Here is a 21,171-nt window from a genome sequence, read left to right on the forward strand (position 1 = left end):
TAAGTGTACTCTGCAAATATGTAGTGTCTCTCTTTTTAACTTTTTTAAAGTCTGCGTATGTGGTGGGTTGAGCCTGGCTGGGGGCCAGGTGCCCACCAGAGCCGCTCTGTCACTCCCCTCATTCACTAAACAGGGGAGAAAAGGCATAACAAAATGCTTGCAGGTTGAGATAAGGACAGGGAGAGATCACTCACTAATTGTTGTCATGAGCAAAACAGAACGAACTTAGAGAGGGAATTAATCTAATTTATTACTAGGCAAAACAGAGTAGAGGAATGAGAAAATAAAATCAACTCTTAAAACACCTCCCCCCACCCCTCCCATCTTCCCGGGCTCAACTTCACTCCCGGCTTCAACCTTCCCCCCCTCAGCGGCACAAGGGGGATGGGGAGTGGGGGTTACGGTCAGTTCATCTCACGGTGTTTCTGCCGCTTCTTCATCCTCAGGGGGAGGACTCCTCTCATCGTTCCCCTGCTCCAGCATGGAGTCCCTCTCACGGGGTGCAGACCTTCAGGAGCAAACTGCTCCAGCGTGGGTCCCCCACGGGGTCACAAGTCCTGCCAGCAAACCTGCCCTGGCGTGGGCTCCCCTCTTCACGGGTCCACCGGTCCGGCCTGGAACTTGCTCCAGCGTGGGCTTCCCACGGGCCGCAGCCTCCTTCAGGTGCCTCCACCTGCTCCAGCATGGGGTCCTCCACGGGCTGCAGGTGGAATCGCTACACCCCCTCATCCTTCCTCCATGGGCTGCAGGGGGACAGCCTGCTTCACCATGGTCTTCACCACGGGCTGCAGGGGGATCTCTGCTCCGGCGCCTGGAGCTCCTCCTCCCCCTCCATCTGCACTGACCTTGGTGTCTGCAGAGTTTCTTACATCTTCTCACTCCTCTCTCCGGCTGCAAAAGCTCTCCCTCTCTAAGTGTTTTTCTTCTTCTTAAATATGTTATCACAGAGGCGCTGATTGGCTTGGCCTTGGCCAGCGGCAGGCCCGTCTTGGAGCCGGCTGGCATTGGCTCTATCAGACACAGGGGGAGCTTCTAGCAGCTTCTCACAGAAGCCACCCCTGTAGCCCCCCAGCTACTAAAACCTTGCCACGCAAACCCAACACAGCGTATCAGATTTGATTGTGGTAAATTTGGCCTGATCCTGGTTTTGGAAATTTCTCGACTTCAGCAGGTTTGGTGTGGCCCCAACTCTAAATGCTGGAGAGGAGGTGTACCTCTAGCCTCATCTCCTCCTCTAGGCAGCTACTGCAGTGACAGATTGCTCTCCAGTCTGTAGAACAGGAGGCTTTTTATGCACTGATAGTAGATCAAAACACCTGTGGGCTACGGTAATAAAACATATGGGTTGCATACAGCACGAATCATGGGTCTTAAGGCCAAATATGGGAAATTAACTTTGAGGCCTGTTCAAAGGTAAAAAGAATAAGAATGATTTACTGTCAATGTTTGGGCAGTATGTAAATGTTTTATGTTAATATCCATTGTCTGACCAGGCACTACTATGTCTTATCTCTGTCTTATCTAAACTCTTTGGTGCTTGTAAAACCTATTGTATGTGTTAAGGTTCATATTTGTTCTTTCAATACTCTACATTCCTTATCAGTCATAGGAGAGGTAGTAGGAACAGTTGACTTCTTGAGTTTCAGACTCTTCTTTTTATATGCAGTCCGTTAAGATAAAACCAGACTTTGACAAAGACCTGAAGGTACTCAGAGTAGAATTAAGCAGGGAGCTGTGAGCTTACCTAGCAAGGCTGGCAATGGGTCAGGCATTTCAGGAAAGGAGAAGGGATGTGGTCTTAGGAGTTTCTGATAGTGCTACAAAGCAAAACGCATCAAAAAAAGAGTTATGCAAATTGGCCATCCCCCTACTGCTCTCTAATGAAGGCTTTGATCAATCTAAGGCCCCAGCCTGTGCTCTGTACACATTTTTGAACCCAAGTCGTATACTTGATGAGTATATGAGACTCTCAGTAATACTTGCCACAGTTAATCCCATTGTCCGTTATTCTCATTGCATACCCCTGCAAAAGCAGACAGTGGTTTCATTGTGCCAGTTTCCCAAAGAAGCTAAACAGCCTAATTATTCCTGTTGGATGAATCCTTTTAGCAAAGGACAAGGAGACTCCGTGCAAAGAGGCAAGATGTGCAACAGCAGATTTCCCAAGCTAAACAGTTGCAGATTGAAGGTGGACTGCCCAGCACAATGCAGGAGGATTTACAAAAGTTGGAAGGAACATTGGAGAGCATGCAGCAGACTATGGAGAAGCGTGAAGAGCAACTGCAGGTGGGTCCTTTGAAAGAAGTAGAGATAAAAACCTGTGCTGCTTTCTTCTTTTTTTTCACTTGGTAAAAACCCAATTTTTTTAAATGTAAAAAGTCACTTTCTCACCTCTGAATCTTAGTCCTTGGGGTTTTCATAATCAGTACCTCCATGAAAACTTCTTGAAGCTGCTGGATACCTCTTAATTAATAAAGAAACAGCATTTTGTTTGAAGTGTTTAAAAGTTCCAACTGTTCAGTCATAACAGATATTTTAAATAATTTATCCGTGAATTAATTGTTAGATAGGCAGTTTCCCCTGGCTACTAAAGATGACATTGCCCTTTAATTGAGAGTCTTTAGGCTGGATGTTAGATTAAAAACACCTCATGTTGTGCAAATATAATCCTCACAACTACTGTGTGACATACATGCTGTCATCCTAAATTTAAAGAAGGAAGAAAAAAGTCACAGAGAAATCAAATGGATTGCTTGAGGTTGTATAACTAATCACTGACTGCAATGGGATTAGAATTTATAGCTGCTTGCACCCATATCTGAGTTGTCCTTTATATTTCTCTAAGCAGACGGGTAATCCAGCTGTCCGCTATTTCACAGAAATGTTTAAAGTGATCAAAACTATCTCCCATGATAAAACACAAGATGAAAAACATGATCGATAGAGCTGAAATAACTTCTTAATGTAAGAATTTATAATTGAAACCAATTTTTTTCTAAGGAATCCCATATATAAAGTCTTAACTCGGGCCTTGCTTTTCTTCAGAATCAAGAAAATATTTGCTTATACTGTCAAAATTCTTGTGATTGGTAATTAGATGCTGTATGTTAATCAAAATTTTACATTATCAGAACAGAACAAATAGAATGCTATGTGTGTTTCCTATGAGCAGGGATTTTCTTCTGCCATTTTACTGTAATTTATTTCATTAGAGATCTTCAACATCCTTTTAGATATTTTTGACTACCTGTCACCATAAGCACAAGCATCTGCATTTATTACTTAGACTTCTTATAGGACATTCAAATATAAGATTTAAATATTGCTGGCAACTTAGAGAACAGTGCTTTACACAGCGCAGTATGAATCAGTGAAAATTCAAGGGAAAACTTTCCTTATATTGCGTTCAGAACAGTTTCATCTGTAGAGTACATGGCATTTCAGGAGAAATTGATTTATTTTATGTCAGGTCTTTCTCTTTTTTCCTTCTTCAGTAACTTACGATGAAATTCTTTTTTTCTCCTCTTTGATCTTTTTGTCTCTGTGTTCCTGTCTTGGGTTCGTTTGTTTGTTTTTTGTAGGTCACAATAAATAAATGGGAGCAGTTTGAAAGGGACAAAGAAACAGTAGTAAAATATCTCAATCAAGCAAGCTCTGCACTTGAACGTATCTTAAACTTTAGCAGTTTAGAGAGCCTCTCCTCGGAACTGGATCAGACAAAGGTATTCACTGTGTGAAATACAGGAACTGAGGTATCTTTCTGCCTTGCTTTTTATGTGGTGAGGGTGTTGCCTTCAGTCTTTGCATGGTTTTCTGCTAATGCCTGTGCAAATTGCCTATACAGATTAGAGACTGCTTAAACTGTTTAGAGGTAAAAAGTTATTTTATGAAAAGATCATGAAGAATTACTCAAAATCTGCGTCTGAAGTGCACGTATGGAAGGTAAAATCATTTTTGAGAACTTCCCATCTTATGCTCAGTTATCATTTATACCAGTAAGCTAAACAGTGTCAAACACTAGCATATCAACATCAATAATGTGCTGTTTGGCAAGGTTATGTGGACTGTGCCAACTAGCACTCTTTTAGCCCTGATGAGAAAAAAAGAGAGTCTTCTATAATATGGACTTAAGCCAATAACGTGCCACTTGCCCTTAGTAACAGAATTATCCTAGGCCATTTTATTTACTAATACAGAGGTATAGGAGTGATTTGCTTTCCTAAGTGCCGTGCTTTTCATGGTGTTTTTACCCTTTGATGACTCTGATACTAAATTATATATATCTTGGTTACGCTAAGCTGCCATTTTTCTGGTGTATGGGTTTACCGTTTGTGACAGAAAAGAGTTAAACTAAGTGAGATTACAAGCTACAGGATACTGCAAAATCCTCTCTGTAAAGGGTAGGATCCAAAGATTAAATAAATATGCATATAGTCTTTGACAATTCACAAATAAATTTCTTGAAGCCCTATAGAATAAATTTTGATTGGTTGAGTTAAAAACTTTTGGACATATACTTTCCCTTGCTAAATTGTGTTCAAGCTAGTTTGCTCAAATGAACATTTCTTAAATGCGACACGAAAATAACTTTCTTCAGAGGTTATTTTTATGTATTTACACATTCAGAATTTACATATAGGACACAGATACTTTTTCTAACCACCAACATTGAGGAAAAATACTTTTTTGTGTAAATATATGAAACTGTTTATAGTTGTATTAATGTGTCTTGCATCCTTACAGGAACTTTCTAAACAGACGGAAGCAATGGCATTGCAGGCGGAGAATTTGGTGAAGAATTCTTCTGAGATACAGCTTGGTTCAAAGAACAAGCAGTCCCTTCAACAGCAGGCAAAATCAATCCAAGAACAAGTGAAAAAAGTGGAAGTTACTCTTGAAGAAGAGTATGTTCTTAACAAGTCCTAATATTTATTCTCCACTATGAGATTGTATCAGATTTCTAGAATACCTTGTCAGTATTTTGTGTTGTCTCATCAGCTCCGTCACTTACAGCTTGCTGTGGCATAGTAACCAGGTTATAGTACCAAATATGTCAAAAGAGTGTGTGCAAATAAACAAAATCTTTGTTTACTAATACATGGTTTATAAAGCCACTGTTAGTTACAGTTAACCTGTCACTTATCTTTAAGCCCCAGTCTTGTGAAGAAGGGATAATTAAACTCATTCTTGAGGTACTAGACTCCTTCAGACAGAAAAATCTCAGTGCAAGTATGAGAACAGCACATTTACCATATTCACCTCGGTTTTCAGTATTCCACTTTCTCCATAGGAATGTCAAGAAGTGCCTTCATCTTAGCTAAATGCCCAGATTTTATTTCATGGGCAATATCAAAAGCTGCTTCTGCTGCTGAAGATAACAAAGGCCAAATTTTGTTTAAAAATTGAAAGTTCAAACTCCGAGAAAAAGTTGTTAAATTCTGTAAATACGTGTAGCTTTTTGTATTTGTGTAAAAGTCTTATCCTTTTTCTCGAGTAACTCGGTTATTGTACTCAAGTTACTCAACTGCAACTTCAGTTGTTGCTATTCTCAATTTATCTATATACACATACATTTATGCATCTCTATGGAATTAGTATTTTTGCATATATTAGATCTGATACACAAGTCATGGCCATATGTGCCAATTCTATGTTGTCTTATTGGAATTACTATGTAGACTAAGTTGCTGTATAAGTTTAAGCAGGTGCCACCAGCTCCATCTGAACATGAGCGAAGGGCAATGCCCACATTATTGGGTCTTTTTCCCTGTTGACCATTGTCATGCAAATCTGACTTTAATTTGGTGCCATTTTCTTCCCGATGTAAAAGAACAGTTGTAAAACAGAGTAACTGGCCTCTGCAGCAGATGTAACTTTCTGATTATTGGTGGTCTGATGTTTTTACATAACACTTTCTGCAATGTGAAGTATTACAGTGATTTGCAGTCAAATTCTACCATATCTTTCTTACTGAACACTTCACTTTATACTTCATTTTCTCCAATATTAGAGAGAAAACTAGTGTGATTTTTCAATTCAAGAAAGTCATCCTTCCAACAATGAATAGTCACTTTTTTAATAATGTCATCTATTTTTAAATGAAAGCCATCACTGATATCCCCTTTCAATGCAGATATGAAATAGGTTTTAGTTGAATGTATGGATTGTACAGAGTGTCTGTGGTACTGTGACAGATAATAAAAAAATAAATCCCTTCTGCAAAACATGCAAATATATCCAAATCTCTATAGTGAACCTACAGAACACTTAATCAGTTTGTAAGGGTTATTTTGTAACTCCCATCATCAATAAAAACCTTGGCCAAGTAATTTAAAGTGAAGGCATTCCAAGTACATATGGTACATACTATGCCAACGAACCGGAAAGAGAAAGAAAAGTTTGAGCAACTCTCCATAGTCAGCTACAGAGCAAACTTAGCACATCTGTTTTCCCAAGAGATCATGCGTAGCTGTGCCGTGTGTTTGGGACTATATTCTTTACAGTCTGTGGCTTTCTTACAACTGTAAAGAAGGCAGATACAAAGGCGAAGGATTTTCAACTGTTGTGCCACTGATTTGGTCCCTTGATTCTGATTTCCAGCTGTATTTTCTTGGGCCAGACTTGAGTGAAATATTTTTGCACTTTACTTTTCTGCAAATAACTTGAATTTGAATACGCTCTTATCAGTAAATGGCTGTTGACATTGATAATTTTTTTTCTATTTTGAAAATAAAAAGGTAAAAATAAAAAGGCCAATTTTTACGTTTTTAGACTACATCTTTTCTTAAAGCTTCCTCTAGCTTTAATGAGGGGGAAAAGAAGAAAATAAAACCAAACCTTTTTAACATGGAATGGTTTTTAAGGCTATATTTAAAAGGAAAATGTATTTTTGAATTTTGTAATATTCAAACTTTTCTGATGAAATTTTAATATTTTCAGAGAAATAGAAAATGCATGTTTTGCAAGCTGTGTGTACCTTAGCAGTGGTTTCTTTACGATGACTTGAAAAGACCAGAAACTTGTATACTGGAAGTTAACGCTGTTAGAACTTATAAGGGCCTTAGACTTCTTACCTGTGACAAAAAAAGAGTGCTTTGTTTGCTATCCAATATACACAAGAATCATAATCTGTCTAACATACCTATAATGTATGTTTGAAAGAATATAAATCTATGAACTTTGAGGTAGTTGAGTCATATCTGTTTTGATTCTTTGGTTTGATATGAAATCATTGCCTCAGAAAACACAAACTTCCTATAAAATGGGCAGATTGCTGTTATAAAAAAACAATTTTAATAAAGCAGTCAAGCATTGCTGAATATATGCACATCCTCAATACACTGGTTTTAATCATTCTGTTCTAGTGACTAAATGACTAACACCTATGCACTCATTTATCTCAATTTTTAGATACCTGATATAATCCTAATTCCATAGAATTTCATAGAAATCATATTTATGTTACTTTTCCTTTCTCTTCTTGCTATGATGAGATTCTTGATGAACAGCCAATGAATGCAGCTGTACTCTATTTCACCTCTCAGTGTCCCCACTATGGCTAATATAATTGTTTGACTTTGGGTGCAGTCTAAGAGAGAACCACATTTGAATTTAGGCCCACAACTTGGTCCTCTAAACCCAGGAGTTTTTAAAATGACCCTCCTGTAGACTGAATAAATTACACTTTTATTCTAACAAGAATATGGGCAGCTTCATTATATTAAACTGTTTATTCTCTCTAATTAATTTGGTTAATTTTAGTATTAAAAGCATGGAAATGGTGAAAAACAAGTGGGATCATTTTGGCAATAATTTTGAAGCTCTGTCCATCTGGATAGCTGAACAAGAAAAAGAACTGGAAACTTTGGAAACATCATCATCATCTCCTTTGGACATACAGATCAGCCAAATCAAGGTGATTAGTTCTTGTTACGTTTAGCATTAAAAGTCCATTTATCTGTCATTTTGCTAGAGGCCAAATGGGAGAACAGACATTTTACGTGTTTCAGAACTACTGTGATGTAATGATGGCACACTCTGTACACGAATATACCAAGCAGCAAGGCTTTACATTAACTAAAGGAAAAATCATACAGGCTGCCTTCCCTGTTAGTGTTTACTTTACATATACGGAGCCTTTGTGTGTACGGTTAAAAATATTATTTAATTTATAGTCTTCTTATTTTCTGAGTGTACAAAATAGCTACATAAATACAAGGTGTATAAAGCTTTTTTATTTTAAAACATACATCAGCTAGTGCATATAGGACTTGATTTTAATCTTGCAAGCTAAAGTTATAACTTGATTTATGTATCTTTTATGCTGAAATAATAAAGAAACTATTGCTCTTGGTAGCTTGCAAACCTACCTACCATTTATTGCTATTATATTTACATTGTCTTAAATTCTGTGTACATTCCTGTAGTTACATAGTGGTTTAGTTTCTTATTGCTGAGGTGCATATAGTCTCAAATTATTGCATTTCAAGGGCTGACTTCATATCCTCCCACAAATGAAAATGTACCTTCTCTGAAATTGCATGTTTCTAAGGGGACAGAGTTTTTCAGTATGCCGTGCACACTGCCAATTTCTTTATTCTGTGACCTACTTGCTCTTCAGAAAGTGCCCAGGTGTGCAGCTGCTTGAAGTCATGGACCAGATTGACATTAAGTATTTCCAAAGGATCCCGTGAGGCATTTGTTTCATGTAACAGAAACAATTTATCAACAGATTTTCCTGTTCTTAATTTGATCACAACTTTACGTACACCAAATAAATAAAATCTCTTGATTTCATCATTGAAGGATAAAAGAATGCTTGAATTCTTGCTTCGTTGCCACAGCAATTCTAAAACAGTTTCCTTGTGAAATAATATATATGCATTTATTCTATCGGCATACACTGTCATGTAGCTGTACTTTTCAGTAGTTACTAGATATGATTCAAATCTTTAAGACAGCAAGTAAGTGCATCCAGTGATATTAATATTGCATTACAATGTGACAACAGCTCTTGTCTGCCTAAATGGAGCCTAGTTAAGCACTACTAGTCCATTCAAGCCAATTTCCCAGAAAGGCTGTTCCTTGCTACATATGCAGATAAACAGTAATTTTTTGAAAAGTTTTTGAAAATGCCAACATAAGCCTTCTTCATTTAAACATCATGACAGAAAGAAAATGGTCAGCAGGTAATTTTTATAAATATCTGACTGAACAGACATAAAGCAGAGAAAATCCTCCAGGTAAAGCCTGGGGTACCTCAATGTATAACTCAGATGACCAAACCAGCTTTAAGAACTGTGATATGTGACATGAGTCAGCTAACCTCCAATACGTGGACATAGCTGGAGGTCACCTTCAGCAGCATTGCTTTCTGCCTGATTTGAAGGATTTGTTACGGTTTGTTGCGAGTTTCCTGATGAGTTAGTCTGCGTCACAATGCTAATCGGCATACTTAGTTCCGAATTTCTAGTACAACATATTAGTAAGGAATATTGCAGTATGAGGCAAATACACCCCCAGAAAGTGGTGTGTTCCCTGATATCTTTGGCTGACCAGATAAAAACCCTGGGGTTAGCTGAATGTAGTTATCACACATAGTGATAATATTCTACTTTTGGTGACAGTGATTGCGAAACACTGATGACTTCAGCAGAGCCAGATTTTCACCTACGCATTTCTCTGAAATTCCTGGTGGACAAAATGACAGTTATCACAAGTAGCTACCATTGGTGGCAGACTCAGCGTTTGAAGGCCTCAATTATCCACCTTCTTTTATGTAACTGAGGGAATTTAACAGAATAGCGTGGGAGTAAAAAAGCGCTGCCTCATTTGTATCATCTACTGTATTGTTAGATAATTTCAGCTTCAGGGCCGCAAATCCGGTATTTTTCCTTAGCACCATATTCTCATGCAAAAAAGATATTTTATAATCCGAATTAATTCAGAATATATTGCATAAAGAGGCACTATAAATGCTTATAGCACCACATTTTTTTCTGTATTGTCACCCTGCTAATTCTAGAATCTGAATGTGACAGTAAGCCACTCCTGAGCTTTATAATGGCAAGCAAGATACCGTATTTTTATCGCAATTATAGCAGAAGGTGGGCACTTTCTGTGCTTTTGAGAGTGCATTTGCAGGAAAGTTTTTGGTTGATGTCATATACTTGCACATCTTAACATTTTTATATCTGAGAATGCTATTGCCTATTTCAATGTCAAAGAGCATTCTTGGCTCTTTTGATTCCCTCCCAATGAGTGCTGTTCACTGCTTTTGAGAAGAGCTCCATGGATGTGTTCCATCAGCAGAAATTAAAAGAATTCTGTTGTGGAAAAAAAAAAAAAATCTTATTTCCAAGTTCACCAATGGTTACTGAATAAATAGCCACTGAATGTGAAACTTCATAAGTTTCTGTCTTGGACGTTGTAGCTTTCAGGTTTGCCTCTAATTTGCAATAAAAACAAGTGCAAAATGGTGAGACAGTTGCTGTCATGCAGCTGATGAAATGTATAAGCCAGTGCTAGTTTGTCTTTATGCATTTACTAATTGATGTAGAAGACAGCTGAAAAGTACCAAAGGCCATTATCACTTGTGTTTGATGGTTTCCTATTTATACAGTAATGTGGTTCTTTATTTAATCCTCTGCCTGAGGGCACACTCACCCTGCCTCATCACCTAATTTAATTTATTCTTTATTATACCATAGAATTTTAAATTAGAAAATAAAAACTATCTCTATTGGTTTCCAAATCATACCATGTTTTATTTTGTAAGTGTTGGAAAACTTATTAAACACAAGTAATCAGCCGTCAGGGTTCAGCTCCTTAACAATATTGTTTTCAGTTATACCCTTACTTTTTTTCATCTTGTATTTATTTTGAATCTTTAAGGGAATTGTGTAGTATTTGCTGTGAAGTAAGAGATGCTAAAATATTAACCATCTTGTCTGCTTATGCACCTCAGGCAATTCTAATTCCTCTTCATAGACACTGTTTTTAGGGCAGGCCATTTTTTAAACCTTCTCCAGTGCTAATTTCAAGAGAAAAAGGGAATTTACAGGGCATATTAAAGACTTTTATAACTAGTTATTTCAAGTGGTCAATGAACTCTCCTCTTATTTACTTTTTCATTAAGAATATTAGTGGCTCAGGTAAAAGAAAGAAGTAGAAAATATTATCTTTATAATTAAAAACCTATTGTGCTTCTTTATTTACCGTTACTTTACATTTTAGGTTATTAATAAAGAAATAGATGGTAAAATAACTGGAATCTTAAAACTAGAAGAGGAAGCCGAGTCTTTTTCCCAGTTTGTTACCTCTGGAGAATGTGCACGTATTAAAGCCAAACTGACTCAGGTCAAAAGGTATTGGGAAGAGCTAAGAGATCACGCACAGAGGCTGGAAGGAACAATCACAGGGAATGCATCAGCACAGCAGAAGTACGAAGAAAGTCTCAAACAGGTAGACAATGCAAAATCTAATGGATTGTTTGCAGCAATGTATAGAATTACTAAAGTGCGTGTTGTAATAGGATGGACTAGAATATATGAATAGATGTGTAAGGTAATTGCAAAACCTCTGTACTTAAATTTGTGCTTTGAATGACTTAAAAGGCAGGTTCAGGAAGGCACTAAAATATGCACACTCAAAAAATTATGCTGTCTTTTAGAAAACCTGAGTGATTCTCCTGGATATCGCACTCATTAAGTACACCCATACTTCTTATAAACACTTTAACTTCCATCTTGGGTGGTTAGTAGGTCATAGGGAAAATAATTTAAATACTGTTATTGCCCTAGCCACAAGGAGCTGAGAACAGTTAGCATCTTTTAGCTTCAAGAGGTACTCAGCACTACAAAAGCTTAGGGTATTGTATTCTCTTAGCACTAAATAGTTAAAAGATGTTATTTAAAGCATCATTTATGTATTTCCTGCTGGTTTTAGAGTCTCTGGTTTGCCTTTTCTTCATAGGTGCAGCGGGCAGTGTCTGAATTTGAAGCTAAGCTAGCTGAGCCTCTCACATCATGCTCTTCGGCAGCAGCAACATACGGGGCCCTTCAGGATTGCACGGTGAGCATGTGGCCACCGAGTCCCGGGAAGCGGTGCCACACCGACCTCCTCACAGAAATGCCAATAGCCTCCAGACCGACCGGGGCTGCCTGGTGCCGCAGAGCCCAGCGTGGAGGCACGAGGAGGCAAGGGCTGCCCGTCGGGGTGGGCGGCCCCAGGGAAGGCTTAAGCAGGCTTCCTCAGCTATTCCTTCTCACCATTTCAGACAGGCTGGGAGAGCTTCTTCCCCACTCTAGAGAAAGGAAAGCCTAAAAGTACAAATTAATCCTTGAGGTTCTTGGTTTTAATTTTATGCATCTAAATCATTATGAAAGATAGAAGAGAAGAAACAAGTCTGTTTGTCAGACATTTTTCTTTGAAAATTTTCATGAAACTTGGGTCTTGGTACAGAGATCTGTGCTTGTTTTATTTTTTTAAAAATCTCCTGGAAGTATTTTTTCTTGGACAATGCAGAGACTGCACACAGTTTCAACTGACAAACTTTTATCTGTGATGCCAGAAATCCATGGGTGTTTGGAGATTTGGTTCAGTCCATTACAAAAGGAAAACAAACATTGACTTGGTATTCAAACTATGAAAAATCCCAAATATTTGTGAATTTGGTTTGGCATTTTTGTCTGTGTCTGTAAGTTTGTGAGTGTTCTTCCCACAGTAATCATTATCTTACTTTCCAGGAAAACATTTTAAAAACTTTTAGTCATATTGTTCTTGCAGTAAAACACATATAATTTTTTCTGAACTCTAGTGGTAACTACTTGCAAAGGCTATATGCAAGGAAGACGTGGCCTGTCTGCTTAAAAAAAGCTTGATACTTGTTGAGGAAAAATATTTTGCATATGGAGAATTTATTCAGACAACACATGTCATCGTTATTGTTATTGGCTTTTAAACTTTATGAATACTGTTCATATTGTAAACTCTTGTGCTGCCTATGGGATCATGATGATTCAATGCCTTAATGTGAAATTATTTTTTTATTATTTAGTTTAGACTTCAGCAGCTTGTTGCTGTATAATTCACATTTCCTCCTATATACGATTTCTTTCATGACTGTAATTATAACCATTACTACTGTTATTATTGCACACCTCTGAGTTGCAACTTTAGTGGTCTTAAACTTATTTCTTTTCGTGCTTTTCTACATCACTGTAATACATTTCAATCATTTTAATTTGAACAAGTTTCCCAGCTCTCTAGAAATGGCAACACTAGAAAGTCTAGTCAACATCAGATGCTGTTTCTATGAAAAAGACCTTTAGCTAATGCGGAAAGAAGTTCACAGTAACTGCTCCATACCTCTCTCGTGTCATAGCATGGGCTGCAAGTCTGGCAGTCCTCACATGTTGGAGCGAGCTTTTGTATTTACTGTGTACATACAAATGAGGACAACTCTTAGACAGATGTTAGGGAATTTGGAGCTTTGTCCTACACGATCATGCTGTGTCACATGCCCGTTCAGAAGATCTGACCCTTTTGTTGCTGTTTTCTCTTAACATTGTTCTTAGGAAAGTCTTTCCTCACTGCAAGCTAGCTTGGGATGTGTGTCTAAGATAGGTCTGAGTGAAATGCAAGCTCTGCAGTGGCTTCATGGTCTGGTGGATGTAGCATTCCTTCAAACTTTTACTCAAAAAGTACATCATTTTTGCCACCATCGTTATCATAGTTCTGTTGTTTCTGTATGTAACTTCTGTTTCTTTTACATGTTCATTAGGACCTTTGCCATACTGTGGAAAAACTGAGCAACACTCTGGCTTCTCTCTCAGCCTGTGCCCGGAAAGTGGCCAATAAAGAAAAAGCTGCACAGGAGGTTACAGCCTTACAGCAGAAATATGAAAAGGTGCTAGAAAATGCTAAAGAGAAGCAGACCTTATTAGAGACTCTTCTGGCTCAGTGGCAGAAGTGAGTAGACTCGCACGTCTGTTATGATGGACACAGAGACCTTCCTGCGGTCAATGTGTGAGACCGAGGGGACAACTTGAGTTGGTAACTCTACGTTGTGATTCTTGTTAGGCAGGAGAAGGAGCTGTCTGCCTTCCTGACCTGGTTGGAGGGCTGTGAAGCTACAGCCAGGCCTTCAGAGCAGCATGTTTCTGCTGACAGAGTTAAACTGGAAGGTGAACTGCAGTCACTGCAGGTACGTTTCAACCAAAAGATTGTCCCCCTGCATTTCCTGATTTGTTTCTGTGTCTTTTAAAGGATGGACTTATTCAACTGTAGTCTGACAAGTCACTTGATTCTGAGCTTTGGAAATGTCCTAGGGAAGTACTACATTATCGCTGCTGTTATTTATCAAAGACAATAAAACGAAAGGAAGAATGTTATTTACATATATAATATGCCAGCTCAAGAAAAATAATGCCCTAGTATATCCTTTTATCTGTCAAGAAAGGACACTGGTCTGCTTGCCAGAGGATCCTTTCTCTAGAGAAATTCCTTTGTTAGACAATGCTCCTTTCCTTATTTTGCACAAGGAAAGTTGCTCAGATGACATAATGCTCAAAGGTTTTGAATTCACAATGAAAGTCTGATTTCCAACTTTTTTTATTAAACACAAGACTTTCATCCTATTCTAAAGTACGCCTTCCCTTGGGATTTTTGCCATTTATTTTTAGGTTAATATGAAGCAGTTAGCTAAATGTAGCATCTTTTACACCCTCCATGAAGCCAGTGAATCCATAATTTTAATTTTAGTTTTGAATATTACTGAAGAGAAGGAAAATTATTTTGAGTTTTTGTTTTTTGTTTTTTGTTTGGGACAATTTGTGACATTTCCTCACAACTCTATTGCTGCACACAAAATAAGTTGCAAAACTTACTCTTGATTTTAGCCACTTTCATCATACAGTAGAGCTGCATGGAAAGATCTCACTTTGTCCTAAAGGAGAAGAAAAAACCTTTGATGAATCCTCACTGAATTACAATTGCAGATTTAGCTGTCTGAGAGGTGTTGAGCACCTGCTTGTCTTCACAGACCTCAACTCCTCCAAGGATTTGACTGTGCTCATTCACTTGTCTCAAAGGGATGTACTGAAAATCTGATTTTTTATTATTTTTGTTATTTTGCATAATATGATGCCATATTTGATCTAAAGGCTGTACATTCCATTGTTTTCCCAGGATTTGCGAGCAGATATTGAGTTGCGTGCTTCAGTCTATGGGAGCCTATTACAGTTAAATGAGTCACTATTCCCAACAGCTTCCAAACAGTGTGTAGAAACAATGAAAGAAAAATTTGAAGATCTGGATGAGAGGTGGAAAGCTTTACCACAAACTGTTGATAAAAGGTTTGTGCTTCCGAACTTTTTTTTACATGTTAAATGAGAGTAACCAATATCCAGATAAGGAATCCCAATCCTGTAATAGTTTTTTGCAGTATTACCGTTAGGAAAACACAGGTTTAATGTACATATTGAACCCTGAGCTCCCAGGAATGGGGTGTGGGGAATCCCACAGATCTATCATGCAGTCTTTTTGGCATAATCTTTCCCTATTTTTTTCATAGAACAGTTCTGATTGAAGTGTGGGGCAGGAAATGAAGATAATGTTGCGTTTCCTCAGTTACAATTTCCCAAGTAACTTCCTAAGTTACTTCCTAAATCTGTAATGTCTGCTCTTCATTTTTTCAGTTATATGCTTTATCTTGTACAAAGCCACGCTATTATCTTTCGAAACGCACTTTGAAGTTTCCATTTGCCATAAATACTATAAATGCTTGATTGTTAAGCTGCTGGCTCATGTTAGACTCAGGAAGAGTGCCTCCTTTTTTGAAACTGTACGTTATCATATATTTAGATTTCAGTTGTTTTGGTGATGAACATACATATTTTACTATTTGTAAATGAGTTAAATAATAGGCCCTGGTCAATGACATCATCTTCTAGGTGCTTTATCAATCTGATTGTTTTATAATATAATGATTTTCTACATGGCATTTTGTGTTCATTATTTCTAAGGGAAACAGGAAGGTAAATGACAAGGCCCTTTTTAATATCAAGGTTTAGAAGTTGAGTTCTGCTAGTTGCTGACTACTCCTCTGGACACATTCCTTATTTGAATTGTATTCCTCTGAGCAGACTTGACCCTCACTTACTTCAGTGGAAGCTGAGTATGCAGTTACTCACCCCCTGCCTAAATTCATGAGACACCTTACATGCAGTGTTGCAGATGATAGGGCAAACAGAATTGCTACATCTGAAAACTGCAGTTTAGCTTCCATCAAAATCATTCTCTTTGCTGGGACTGTGCCTGTGAAGATAAATAGAAGAATATACCTTCACTGCTTGGGGCACTTCTAACAGTTGATATGAATGAAACAGTGGAAACAGAAAAGAGCCAAACTGGTGCTTTCAATGTTATGTTATTCCCCAGTTAAGAAATCAACATGGCAGTCATCACATTTGTAACATAAATTTGTATTTCCTTCTTTCCTTCCACCCGGCATTGATTTTAATGCTGTCCAGTCAGCTGTGGTTTTGATTATGGGAAGTAATTAATTTACATCAAGTGCTTTCATATTTACATCTGACATCCTATAGGATCAACCTCCTTCAATCTCTTGTTGCTGAGCATGGGCAGTTTGATGAGCTCCTGCTCAGGTTTTCAGACTGGATTAAGCAGTTTCTTGCTGAACTACAAGCCACTTCAGAGATAAACACAGCTGATCAACAACTAGCTGCATCTCACAATAAGGTAAACTTTTGGATGTAAATATTAAAGACAGAGAAATTGTACAGTGCATTCAGCTAAATATTCATCTAAAACTAGCATGAGGTCATTTATTTGTTTGAAAACCAATATGCTGTTACAGTCACATACAGATTTCGGTTATTTGACCATTTTAAAGCAAAATTGTAACACTGAACTGTTCTTACTGAAAAGCCCTCAATAGTATTTGTTTTACTTGTAAGTTTAGTACTGAAATGTTTTCTGAGCTTTTGACTGGAAGAAGAAACCCAGCCTTATTTTCTTTCTTTCCCATAGAACCACTCAATGGAAGTCGAAATTAAGAAACAGCAGTTACAAAGTCTGAAGGACCATGTAGATAAATTGTGTTCTTTCTGCTGCCCAGAGGACCAGCAGACATTGCAGGGAAAGACTGAAGATTGCTTTCAGATCTTCCAGGAGGCAAGTCAAATAATTTGCCAAAGACACGAAGCTCTGGATCAGCTACGGGTGTTCCTGGAGCTCCATAGTGCTGCATCGGGAGTGCTCCACCAGCTGAGGCAGACAGTGGAAAAAACAGGAAATATGGATAAAGCTAAATCTGAATTATTGGAGAAGGAACTCAATGATGTTATTCAAGATCTTAACAAGCTAGAATCTGTTGCCATCAGTTTGGATGGTTCCCTTACTAAGGCCCAGTACCATCTGAAACACAGCATTTCTGAGCAGAGGACCTCCTGCAGGGCTGTGGTGGATAATCTGTGCTTGGAACTGGAGGCAGTTCAAAGCCTGCTGGGAACCAAACAGAGCGAGGCAGAAGCTCTTGGAGCCTTGCGAAGATCTTTCATGGAACATAAAGAACAGCTACTGAAGAGTATTGAAGATACTGAGGAAAAGGCTGACAAGGAGGGCCTGAAGGAGGCAACACTACAAGCCCTCCAGCAAAGGTGAAAACAATAGTAATGCTTGCGATGATTGGCACTTCTTCATTTGCTTGCAGTCTCTAGAGTTTTTATGATGCATTGGAGGCATGTGTGCATTTTCTACCTCAGTACCTTATTTCCTGAGTCTATACATCTACAAAACAAAATTTCATAAGTGAGCGAGCTGTTTGGATGGAGGGAGAACATGTGCAGAACACTTAGCCAGTCCCACTAATCTTTTATGTTGAAAGAACAATCAAGAAAGTCTTTGTCTCAGAAATTTATTTTGTCTGAATGGATCCAAGCTCGAAACAGCTATTAGAAATCCCATATAACATAACTATCTCTACTTTTACAGAATTGAAGTCTATACATGTGCTGAAGGAATTGAAAACACTTACTATAATAAAGTATTAATCTAAATATTTGAGTGTATTTCCAAGTCACTGTGTGAGGAGTAGGTATATCTATATCTATATATAATTGTATAGCTGTATACGTATCAGAAAAATCACATTCTGAGCCCAGTTGTAGCAGAAAGAAATCCAGATAACACTTTGTTTTCTGAAAAGATATTTTATGAAATGTTAGAAAAAGGGAACTTTATGCACAGTAACTCTATCAGCAACTGTTTAATTCTTCCTTTCTCCTCTTTTCTCTTGCAAAAAATTAAAGATAAGTAAATTTGAAACTTGCCTTTTAACTTGCAGATTGAGGATCTTTAACCAGTTAGATGAAGAACTGAATTCTCACCAACATGAACTCCAGTGGCTCATGGACAAGGGAAAACAAATAGCCCGAAAAGATACTACACTTGCTCCTGAGATCGACAAAGAGACAAATCGCTTAGAATCTCTGTGGGAGGATACCAAGAAAGTTATACACGAAAAGTAAGTAGATCTTAGACTTAAGGAGAGAAAGGAGAGGATTCTTTTAGTGGGGAAAAGAGACCCAGTTGTTTACATTTAATATCTTCTTGCCATATTAATCCCAACAAAAAACAGGGTTTCTATGTTAAATACTGGGTAGAAGATAAAACTCAGTATAAACCAGGATATTTGTGTCAGTTGTAATTATACTAATAATAAAGCCACAGATAGGTCCTCAGGACAGTACTTATAGATATACTGGGCTTTTAGTTGCATGTTATTGTTTACTCTCCTGACAGATAAGAAATCTCCATTGAGATTTCACTATCACTCCAACTAGCACATACTCTCCTTCCAGCATGTATTTTCCTTCTCTACTGGATATGTGTTTCTGACAACCCTATACTCAGTGGTCCCCAATCATTCTTAGATTTAAGGCTTTCTGTCTGCCCAAGGGACCAGGGTCATAACAATCATTAGTGTATAATCAGTGATATAGGACAATTTTGTATACCAATGAAAGTTGATAAAGAAAGGAATTAAAGGAACTAAAGAAACTAAAGAAAGTTTCATCTTTTCTTTGTCTTAGATGCCTCTTCATCATCTTTAAAGAAAACTTCTTTAAATGTTCTTTTTTAAATTTGCATGGTAAAATTAAGTGCTAGAATCATGCAATACTGCATCATCCTCAATGTACATAAATTTTGTCTAAGTGCAGAAGCAGTTCTAAGCCTGACTAATACTTCAGTGACCATAAGCAATTTGGTGATCCCCATGTGACTGCTGGGTTGGAGTATTGGAATGATATTAAAAAAAAAATAAAATCATTTGTGCTGAAAAATGATTTTTTTTCCCTTAGGTTTATATACTGTACTGTTATTCTATTCTCTTGATTAACACCATACAGATATTAGTAAATATGCTGCCTCTTAACCATATCTGTGTATTATTTCCTTCTTGAAAATATGCACTGCTACATGAATTGCAATTCTGGTGGGTTTTTCCAGCTGAATTCAGTCTGGTTTTCTAGTGCACTTTTAAAAGATATATAAATATGAAGTAAGTGGAAGAAAATGATAGCTTTGTTTAAAAATGTCCATTGCTCCTTTTTCTTCAGCACTACTACTAATTTGTATCTCATGTTGCATGTTGCTGCAACCCATTTTTCTTACCTCTAGAAGTCCTTAATAATAGTAAACAAAGTAATTTCCACATACATGTGCCAGAAGCTAGACAGTACCAGCCTAGTAGTGAAGAAAATGTAAAAGCTGTTCCTGCCTCATAGATGCATTTTTGAGAGTAAATGAGTTGGCCAGTTTTCACGTACTCAGGTAGTTGTTGCCATCTTAATACCTAAAACTGACAGATACTGGTTCTATGATTCCTTTCTAACATAAAAATAATTATAATTTTTGTTTAAATTAATAGTTTAATTTTAATTATTTTGAACTGTTCTCTCTCTAATATAGACAGAATTTTAGACCCTCCTGAACCTGGTTATTTTGGAGAGCTCCGAGGAGCATTCAGAGAAGTGCCAGCACCTAAAGTGATTACCTCTCTTTCTCGCCAGATTACCTCTCTTTCTCTCCCAAATTCCTTTCATTGACAAACACTGTTCTACAACTAAACATATCCAAAGTATTAATCCTCCCTCTCTCTCTTCAGAATAAACACTGGGAATGGATTGAATAGTTCTGGGTTTTTTCTTCTGTCCATTGCCTGAGCAGAAATAGGCTTTTCTGGAGAGGGGGTGGAAAAAAATTATCAGGCTTGCTCTTGGCAGGTTATTTTGTTCTCAGTAGAATGACAGGTAAATTGAATGTAATGCTTTAGACCCAAAGGCATGCATCTGACAGTTGGAGAACAAGATAGTCAGACTTATCTTGCATTGCTGTAATCTTTACTTCTGCTTCTTTTCACTCTCAGAAATACTCCATGTTAAAGAAACAAGTTAAAAAAAGAACAACTGTGAGTGCCAGCATCATTATAGTGTGGTTTCCAGTCAGACAGGTGCTAAACTTAGGAAGTGGGAAGCTTGAATTCCAGTTTCAGTCTTTCTTTTGCTCAAGTCAGTTGCTTTGATATCTGATATATATATGAGATGGCGATTCATATACTGTCCCTTCAGTGAGATGTTTTGTGATGTATGGACCCACAGTGATTTGTAAAACTTAAATATTAACATTTCCTTGGCTGCCCGAAACATGTTTAGCACTGCATCCTGATTTTCCCGTGGTGAATCACTATGTCACATTCTCTTTCCTTCAGAAACATGACAGCAAATGGTGCTAACGCAGCCTTTTCACATTACAGAAAGGAGCAGTCCTGCATTCTTATCGATCTGATGAAGGAATATCAGAGCTTGAAGTCAACGGTAGTGAAAGTCATAGACAGTGCTGACAGTGCTTCTGTGATCAAATCCATTTGGAAGGATCATGAAGATGTTAGGCGAACATTATCAAAGGTAATTACATGTATTTTCATTTGAGGGATTTAAATGATCTTTGATTTAGATGGATTTATCTGTTTGAATGGTCCCCTTGAGCTGTATTTAAAGTTCCTTGAATTTACTGTCAAATCTTGTCACACTGACATTCATGGCTGAAATTGTACTGATTCCGATGAGGAAAGAATACAGTCCTTTC

At 37.7% G+C, this 21,171-nt stretch overlaps 1 protein-coding gene across 18 annotated transcripts in view; it reads left to right on the forward strand.

Moving 5' to 3' along the window:
* SYNE1 (spectrin repeat containing nuclear envelope protein 1) overlaps nucleotides 1–21,171 on the forward strand; it is a 311,090-nt gene that overhangs the window by 114,520 nt on the left and 175,399 nt on the right. For all 18 annotated transcript variants that reach the window (XM_054822896.1, XM_054822889.1, XM_054822893.1 and 15 more), the window contains 13 exons: nucleotides 2,110–2,286; nucleotides 3,582–3,722; nucleotides 4,744–4,904; nucleotides 7,762–7,915; nucleotides 11,236–11,463; nucleotides 11,974–12,072; nucleotides 13,784–13,971; nucleotides 14,083–14,206; nucleotides 15,190–15,356; nucleotides 16,608–16,761; nucleotides 17,053–17,681; nucleotides 18,368–18,547; nucleotides 20,840–20,990. In XM_054822896.1, the coding sequence (XP_054678871.1) occupies nucleotides 2,110–2,286; nucleotides 3,582–3,722; nucleotides 4,744–4,904; nucleotides 7,762–7,915; nucleotides 11,236–11,463; nucleotides 11,974–12,072; nucleotides 13,784–13,971; nucleotides 14,083–14,206; nucleotides 15,190–15,356; nucleotides 16,608–16,761; nucleotides 17,053–17,681; nucleotides 18,368–18,547; nucleotides 20,840–20,990 (2,553 nt within the window). The remainder of the gene's footprint in view (nucleotides 1–2,109; nucleotides 2,287–3,581; nucleotides 3,723–4,743; nucleotides 4,905–7,761; nucleotides 7,916–11,235; nucleotides 11,464–11,973; nucleotides 12,073–13,783; nucleotides 13,972–14,082; nucleotides 14,207–15,189; nucleotides 15,357–16,607; nucleotides 16,762–17,052; nucleotides 17,682–18,367; nucleotides 18,548–20,839; nucleotides 20,991–21,171) is intronic.

Source organism: Grus americana, chromosome 3 (assembly GCF_028858705.1).
Source record: "Grus americana isolate bGruAme1 chromosome 3, bGruAme1.mat, whole genome shotgun sequence".
In the NCBI taxonomy this organism is placed as follows: Eukaryota; Metazoa; Chordata; class Aves; order Gruiformes; family Gruidae; genus Grus; species Grus americana.